We start from the raw sequence: 9,258 nt of genomic DNA, 5'->3' as shown, positions 1-9,258 counted from the left end.
GGAATGGAGCCTTCTGGATGAGGCTCAGAGACGGCTGTACTATGATGTGATGCTGGAGAACTTTACACTTATATCCTCCCTGGGTAAGGCCCTCCCCCTCCCCAGTGACCTGGACTGGGCCCTGTACTCCCTCCTTAGCCCCCAACCCCCCATTCCACAGGAGATGTTTGTCCCTCTTAGGTCGGGACTGAGGAAACTGCTTGCTTCCCCAGCTTTCATGGCGTTTGCTTTTGTTGGCAAGGCTGGGTTGTCGGTGTGCCTTTTTGTCTCCCCTCCATCTCAGTACCCTCTGTGCTTAACCCTCATAGGGTAAAACAGTAGCCATACAGTGCGTGACGCTGATGGATTGTGCCTTACCTACCCTCGCCCTGGCTGAGTTTTGTGTACAGATCAATGCCATTTCTGTGACCCAGGTTTGTTCTCTTCCCTTTGGAGCTGTGTTCTTGTGCCCACCTATGCCGGAAATTGCAGACATTGGCTTGGCCATACTGAAGTGGACTATGGATTACTTCTCAGGGCTATCCTGTGTGGTTCTTTTATAGTGTTTACGTCTCTACTCCTACCTCCCCCTATTACCTTCAGGTTTGTTGAGGTATGACTGACAAAATTATGTTACTGAAAGCATACTACATGATAGTTTGATTCACTTACACATTATGAAATTTTCAGCAAGATGGAGATAATCAACAAGACAATACTTGTCATAATTACCTTTTCTGTTTTTAGTAATCAGAAAGCTTAATATCTACCCTCTTAGCAAATTTTAAGTGTACAGTACAGTATTCACAAGTGTAGGTAAAATGCTGTCTGTTATATCCTCAAACTCATCTTATAAATGAAATCGTGTATCCTTTACCAGCATCACCCCATTTCCCTCAGTCCTTAGCTTCTGGCATTCTGCTTTCTATCTTTATGAAGTTTGAGTTTTTAAATAGAATATCCATATAAGTAATACCTTGCAGTGTTTGTCATGTGCTTTGTGGCTTATTTCAATTAGGATAACGTCTTCCATTTAATCCGTGTTGTGACAAGTCCCCGTTTTGCCTTCTTTTTTATGGCCAATTATTACTACATATGTGTGTACTAAATATTTGTCATTTTATCCACTCACACACACACCTATTCATGTTTACCTATATTGACTATAGTGAATGATACTGCAGTGGATGTGGATGACCAGACACTCTGTGTAGATATTTCTTTTGCTTCCTTGGGTTACATACCTAGATATGGCAATGGTGGGCCATATGGTAGTTCTATTTTAAATTTTTTGGAGTCTTCCTTTAATATTTTCCATAATGACATCCTTGATGTACAGTCCCAGCAACAGTGTTCAAGGGTTCTATTTTCTGCACATCCTCACCAACATGTTACTTCCATTCTTTTTGGTCATAGCCGTTTTATTTTATTTATTTATTTTTTAATTTTTTTAATGTTTTCTTTTTTTTTATTGTTGAGAGAGAGATAGAGACAGCATGAGCAGGGGGAGGGTCAGAGAGAGAGGGAGACACAGAATCCGAAGACAGGCTCCAGGCTCTGAGTTAGCTGTCAGCACAGAGCCCAACACGGGGCTCGAACTCACGAATCATGAGATCATGACCTGAGTTGAAGTCAGATGCTCCACCGATTGAGCCACCCAGGTGCCCCTGGTCATAGCCATTTTAACAGGTAGGAGGTGATATTTGTGGTTTTGATTTGCATTTACTGATGATCAGTGCTTTGAGTCCCTGTTGATTATGTTTATCTCCCTTCACTTTCTTCTCTGTCTACAGTTCTGCTACAACTTTTCTTTTGGATATAGTTCTATGTGTTTGTTTTTCCTTTTGGTTATATGCTTTTGATGTTTTAGGGTTTGAGGTCATATGTTGAAATTTTCAATCAATTTCAAGATCATTTCCATGAGTGCTTTAAGATGGGGGTCTAGTTTCCTTGTTTGTTCATTTGGATATTCACATTTCAAAACAGCATTTAAGAGATTATTCATTCCCTAATGTATATTTTCGCATAATTTTCAAAGACTAGTTGCTTGTATATTTATACATTTTGCCTCTTTATTCCGTTTATGCCAGTGCCATGTTGTTTTGATTACTCTAGCTTTGTAATATTATTTCAGATCACAAGGGTGCTGCCTTCAGTTCTGAATTTTGTTTTTAAGATTTCTGTGTTTCCTGATTTGGCATATCAGTGGCAGGGGTGCCGGTGTCCTCTGTGGGGCAGGCAGCAGAAATCTTTGCTGAGCAGGGTCCGCAGTAGCACCCACCTGGTGGCTGATAGAGATGCCCCAGCCCCTATTTCCTACCCCTCCCCACATGTCTCTGCTAATACCATCTCCGGTCATCCTTTCTGTGTGCTTGTGCTCTGTTTTATGCTTCACTGTGTATTAGACAGTCTTGATTAGACTCTTGAGCCCTCCGAGGCTACCATCATTCATGGATAGCTGTTGAATTGCTTTTTGTTGGGGTGAAGGTGGGATCCTGTATTCTACCATCCTGCAGACATCAGTCACATAGATTGCTTTTCTGAGTCTGTGGTGTGCTGAGTAGCCCTGGGACACTCCTGGCCGTCCACCTGGCCAGCTTTCTTCAGTATTTCTACCCTCCCTGTGTCCTGTCGTTGCTCGGCTGCAGCTTACAGGGAACAGTCCATTGTGCAGCAGAGGATGGACACGATCCCGAATGACCAGGTGAGCTCACGGCAGCTGGGGAGGTGTGATAGCAGGACTTTGTTCAGATTACACGAGGCACCTTTGTTCAACTGGAGTTTGGTGCCATTGCCAACGGCCACACCTCGTTCCTGTCTTCTTCACTGTTGACAGTTTTGGACTTGTGAGTTCTACTCTGCTGGTAGTCCTGTGACTTCCGCGCAGGGGTGATTGCTGTCTCGGGCCTCCACATCTTACGCATTTCTCTCACTGCCCTTCCTGTGTTCTCCAACATTCACCTCTGCCCATTTGCCGGGAAATGTTCCTGTGTCCTTAAACTGACCTTGAACAACCACAGATTTCTTGTGATTGGATTTTTCAGCAGCCTCCTCCTCAGCTAAATATCAGTAGCAGAAAAAACCTCGTGGATGCTTTGGGCAGAGAAACAGGCTGTGGACCCAGGCTCTCTTCCTTGCACCAAACCCCAGTTTTCTGTCCTTCCAGTGAGCTGTCAACAGTGCTTTGACCTCAGGGCCCAGTAACGCAGAGCGGGCACTACTCTACCTGAATTGCAACTCCCATGTCTGGTAAAGCATCTAATGAACTCGTGCGTACACGAGACAGGTGCTTATGTGTGATGGGCTTACCCCCTCACGTTAGTCACCATGTATTTCATCAGAGTTTCTTTGCATTCAGGTTGCTGCTGTGGAGCAGAGGATGCGGACTCACCCCTTGAACAGAGCGTTTCCGTAGGTGTGTCACAGGCCAGCGCGTCCAAGGCAGCTCTGTCTTCCCGGAAGAGCCACCCCTGTGAGATGTGTTGTCCGGTCTTGAGAGACATTTTCCACTTGGCTGAGCACCAGGGAAAACCAAGCAGCCAGAAACTGTTGAGGTGTGGGGCATGTGCAAAACAATTTTATTTCAGCATAAACTTTCACCAGGAGCCAGAGCAGCACATGGGAGATAAACCATTCAGAAGCATTATGGATATGGCCTCTTTTGTGAAGGGATATGGATTCCATGATTCAGGAAAGCCCCTTACCTGTACTGAGGTTCAGAAGGAATTCGTGCCTGGCTCTGGGCATCTACAGCAAGATGCCACTCTTATTGGAGAGAAGCCAAACACATTCAGCCAGTGCAGGGCAACTTTACAGAGCAGTAAAGGTCATTACACTTGGGGAGATTGCAAGGAAGTCTTTGGTCCCAAACATACACATGTTAAGGATCAGGAAGTCCAATTTGGAAGACTGTGCTTTGTGTGCGGTGAATGTGGGAAAACATTTAGGTTCAAATCTTTATTCGATATCCACCAGAGATTCCATACTGCAGGAAGACATCATGAGTTTGTCGAAGATGAAAAATCCCTTAGGCGAAGGTCAACTCACAGTCCATACAGAAACACTCACAGTGGGTCTAGGCAATACACGTGCTACAAATGTGGGAAGTCATTAGGCCACAAATCAGTACTCATTCATCCCCAGAGATGGCAGAGTGGAGTAGGTGATTATGTTTGCAGTGGATGTGCAAAGTCTTTTAACCATAGCGAAGTGTTTATTACACGTTCTGTTCAAACCTTAGAAAGGCCTTATAATTGTGGTGACTGTGCAAAATGTTTTACCTCTATCTCTGCCCTCAGTTATCATCAGAGATCTCACACAGGAGAAAGACCTTATGAGTGCAATGAATGTGGGAAGTCTTTTGTCTCCAGTACTGGCTTCCGTTCTCACCAGAGTGTTCACACTGGAGAAAAGCCTTATGAATGCAGTGAATGTGGGAAATCTTTTTTCTCTAGATCTGACCTCCATTATCATCACAGAGTTCACACTGGGGAAAGGCCTTATGAGTGCAGTGAATGTGGCAAGTCTTTTCATCGAAGAAATAACCTCAATGTACACATAAAAGTTCACTCAAGTGAGAGGCCATATGAATGTAATGAATGTGGAAAATCTTTGAAGTGTAAGTCATCATTCATTCAACACCAAAGAATTCACACAGGAGAAAGACCTTATGAGTGCAGTGAATGTGGGAAATCTTTTACCACTAGTTTTGTCCTTCGTTCTCACCAGAGAGTTCACACTGGAGAAAGGCCTTATGAGTGTAGTGAGTGTGGGAAATCTTTTACCGCTAGCTCTGTCCTCCATAATCACCAGAGAGTTCACACTGGAGAAAGGCCTTATGAGTGCAGCGAATGTGGGAAAACTTTTACCACTAGTTCTGTCCTCCGTTACCACCAGAGAGTTCACACTGGAGAAAAGCCTTATGAATGTAGGGAATGTGGCAAGTCCTTTCCCCGAAGAACTAACCTGAATGTACACATAAAGGTTCACTCCGGTGAAAGGCCTTACGAGTGTAATGAATGTGGGAAATCTTTCAAGTGTAAGTCCAAACTCATTGAACACCAGAGGATTCACACAGGAGAAAAGCCTTATCTGTGTAGTAAATGTGGGAAATCTTTTAGTCGTAGCCACGCCCTCCAGTATCATCGTCAAAGTCACCTTGGAGTAAGGCCTTATGAGTGTAATGAGTGTGGGAAATCTTTTGCTTGTAGTTCTTCCCTTCGATCTCACCAGAGAGTGCACACTGGAGCAAGACCTTTTGAGTGCAATGAATGTGGAAAATCTTTTACCGCTAGTTCTGTCCTTCGTGCTCACCAAAGAGTTCACACTGGAGAAAGACCTTATGAGTGCAGTGAATGTGGCAAGTCCTTTCTCCGAAGAAACAGCCTCAATGTACACATAAAGGTTCACTCAGGTGAAAGGCCTTATAATTGTAATTAATGTGGAAAATCTTTTAAGTGGAAGGCAACATTCATTCAACACCAGAGAATTCACACAGGAGAAAGTCCTTATGAGTGCAGTGAATGTGGGAAATCTTTTATCAGCCATCCTGCTCTTAGTTATCATCAAAGAGTTCACACTGGAGAAAGGCCTTAGGAGAGCTGTGAATGTGGCCAGTCTTTCAGCCAAAGCTCCAGTCTCACTCAACAACAGAAAGTATAGTAGATGAAGCCCTTATGAGTGATATTATGAACTGTTTATGTTCACTAAGAGTCATATGTTCTCTTCCTCTATTCAGGATTAGCAGATGATGTCTTTGGGAGGTAATTTGAATCAGAATGGGATTATTGTCCTCATACCAGTTCTAAGAGAGCTTGCTTCCTCAGTGTACCATGTGAGGACCCTTTGAGAAGATCATCTATTGATCAGGAAGCTGTTCCTCACCAGACACGGGACCAGACCCTATAGGGAATGTTATGTCAGATATCCAGCCTCCAGAAAGAAGTTTCTGTTGTTTACAAGTCACCTAGCTTACGGTACTTTGTTAGAGCAGCCTGAGCTAAGACAAATGTGAAGACAAATGTGGGCAATCTTTTGGCCAAAGATTCAGTTTCATAAAAATTGAAAATTACCCTGGGGCAAGGCCTCATGAGTGAGGGAAATGACAGTCTGTTTAGCCAGTTATCTGTCTCATTACACACTCAGAGTACACACTGAAGAAAGGCTCTAAAGTAGCAGAGCAGGTGGTACTTCCTTGATTATATAATTAACACTTAAGGAGAGCTTTTGTCAGACAGCTATCTACCTGATGTGAACTTTGTTTACCTCAATGTCCACAGTGGGTGACTTCCCATAATTTTCAGCTATTTAGGGAGAATTCAGGAGCTGCATCATGCCTCTGATGTGTCCAGAGTCATTGCTAGATTGAAGTCACTGCCAGTTTCTGTAACACATCACTCCATCTCTGGTACCTGGTGGGTCCCCATAACGTGGGTCAGTCACCCCCTACATGCTCAAGCGTCCTGACCTCTGTGCATTGCCTTTGGTGATAGACATACATTATGGGTAATTGGAACTTCACCTTCCCTTCTAAGTTAGAACATGGATGTGATGCAGTGTTTATCCACGGTACCTGATCTGAGTTTTGGAGAGTGTCATGCAGAGAAAGAGTAAATGTCTTAGGGTGTTGTCAGTTTTATGATGCTTCTGATAAATCTATGCAGCGTCCAAGCCCCCAATACAGGTATTTGCTGTCACAGGTTGCTCTGGTTTATGCATTAATAAATACCTTTTTTGTTTAATTACTTTAATTTTTGGTGTTGTATTCTAATGGGTTGTTTGAAAGCAGAATTAGGCTCTTCCAATATGAAGGAGTAAACAGATTTTATTGCTTCCCAACTTACTGTGTCTTGGAGTGGATAATTGCAAACAAATAATATGTACATATATACTCTCCAGCTTGGGTGAGAATTTGCAATATGACCCAGAACCTATGTTATGGGCTGAATTGTGAATCCAAAATACCTTTGTTGAAGTTGTAGCCTCCAGTATGTCAGAGTGTGACTATAGTTAGACATACCATGTTTAAAGAGATAATGAAGTTGAAATGAGGATATTAAGACGGACTGCTAGTAGGACTGGTGTCCTTATGAGAAGAGGAGCTGAGGATAGAGGCCCAGAAGGATGGCCATTTGAAGACAGGGAAATCCCCATCTCCAAGCCAAGGAGAGAGGCCTGAGAAGAAACTAACCCTGCTGATATCTTATGTCCAGTTTCTAGACTCTAGATTTGTGGGGAAGTCAATTTGCGTTGTCGAATCACCCAGTGTGTGGTACGTTCTTGTGGCAGTTGTAGCTAATACGGCCCCCGGTGTTCTCTGTGTGGCTTTTGTGGTGCGGATGCCAGGAATTTTCCTGTGCTCAGAGGTCACCCTGAAGAGGGAGCATCTCCAGCGGTTGTGAAACCATGTCCAGTGGTTGTGGAAACAACATGAATATTTTGCTTGTCCACAGCTGATACCACATACTGCCAGGCACTGTTGAGTGGATTATCTACCCCAAATGGTTCAAAGGAGCCATGTGACCTGATGTACACTGTTCACGTGTTACACCACAGGAGCAGGGAACTGATTGGTAATCTAGAAGATAGGGTGATGAGGGAGTAGATGAGACATCAGCCACTTAATGGAGTGTGTGTGTCTTACAAACCCGTATCCACAGATGTTCTAGTGCCTGGCTGGGCAGGATCTGTATGCACAGAAGTTTTTCACTATCAGACACATGTATCCTGTATAACAGACACATTGTCATAAAACAATCCAAAGGTGTCTGAATTCTCATATCCTCTCTGGTGTTTACATGTCAAGGCCATCGTGTGCAAGAGGAAAAGAATAAAAGACAAAGGTGCTTTCATAGTCCAGGGATGGAGCTTTTGTGACGCGCCTAGCCCGCATTGTTGTTGGTACCAGATGTGACTGTGGCACATGCTTGTTCTGAAACATTCACCTCCCAGGTAGTCTCCCAGGTACTCCCCAGCCTCCTTGGCTATAAAATCCGGGCTTCCTGGAGGTGGTGGTGCAGGGACCGACTCCTCTTCTGGTTGCCAAAGTCATGCTTCTGTCGCTGAGCCCCCAAATAAACTATTTCTCCTCAAGCTGGACTTCTCAGCCATTTGCTTTGCCTAAGATTTGGAGGTCACTTTGCATATATGTCCCTTCCAGGCAACACTACTATTTTCTTCTCTGGAAATAGACCATTATTTATGCATTCATCTGTTTGGACTATTTGGGTTACTTACAGTTTTGGCCTTTGTAAATGAAGCGCTCTAAACATTTTCATTACAGTTTTTTATGTGGATAGAGGTTTCCTTTTTCTTGTGGTATAACTCAAAGCACAGTGCCCGTCACAGGTAGGTAATGATTAACATTTTTAAGAAACTGTCAACATATGATCCAAACGTCAGTTCTCCATTCCCACCAGGCATGTATGAGAATTCCAGTACCTCCAGTCCCAGTCACTACTTGCTAGTGCCAGTCCCTAACTTCAGCCCATTTCATAAATGTGTAGTGCTCTTTTGCCATTGCATTTCCTAGAGATGTTGATTTTGAGTATTTTTTCATGTGTTTACCACCTGTATATCTTCTTTGGTACAATTTCTGTTCATATCATTTGCCCTTTTGTTTCTTATGAGTTATGGCTATTTTCCGTTTTTATAAATTAGACACTGATACAACAATGATCTATGTTGGAATTTTCCTTACTTAAATAGTGTGACATTTTGTTCTATGAAGTCATAGTAACGCTGTTAAGCTATTTCTTCATTATTTTTACTCAGATTCTTTTGTGTCACACAAATCATGGCCAAAAACACCATACACATGTAAGTTTAGTGTGCATTCTTACCATTATATCTTCACTTTCATGAATCTAGGCATTCGGAAATTCAAAACTACAGCCCTCCTTCATGTCCTTGCCAATTTCTAAATTGTAAATTCTCCCATCATGGGAGCAGGGTATGCTCAGAGAAGAAGCTGAACAATTCCACTTAGGTGTTTAGTGGAAAACTAATCTTTGGCATCTGCAGAAGACTTTACAAGCCCAGGCCAACAACAGCTGGGGTGGGGGGGGGGGCGGGGGGCGCGTTGCTGTTACCTAGCAGCAGGTCTGCACAAGCCTCAGGGACAGGAGACTAATCCTGACTGGCCAGAGGGCAGGGATCTCCGTAAACACCCTCAGGGATGAGTGAAAATATGGCTGGCCTCTCCTTCCTGGTGACTAGGTTGTCAGGCAAACCCACTGGGTTCAGATTGCTTCCTCAGATCCCACCCAGTACTTGAGAAGG

At 43.6% G+C, this 9,258-nt stretch overlaps 1 protein-coding gene across 1 annotated transcript; it reads left to right on the top strand.

Annotated features, from left to right (window-relative positions):
• The first annotated feature begins 7 nt into the window (after window positions 1-7).
• LOC120226412 (zinc finger protein 883-like) lies at window positions 8-5,684 on the top strand. Its single transcript, XM_039224597.1, has 2 exons — window positions 8-83; window positions 3,338-5,684. The coding sequence occupies exons 1-2, from the start codon at window positions 50-52 to the stop codon at window positions 5,416-5,418; spliced, it is 2,115 nt and encodes a 704-aa protein (XP_039080528.1). The 5' UTR covers window positions 8-49; the 3' UTR covers window positions 5,419-5,684.
• Window positions 5,685-9,258: the final 3,574 nt, after the last annotated feature.

Source organism: Hyaena hyaena, unplaced genomic scaffold (assembly GCF_003009895.1).
Source record: "Hyaena hyaena isolate Hyena2069 unplaced genomic scaffold, ASM300989v1 scaffold_1683, whole genome shotgun sequence".
Classification (NCBI taxonomy): domain Eukaryota; kingdom Metazoa; phylum Chordata; class Mammalia; order Carnivora; family Hyaenidae; genus Hyaena; species Hyaena hyaena.
The sequence above is the reverse complement of the archived record's forward strand: the minus strand, read 5'-3'. Positions and strand labels throughout refer to the sequence as shown.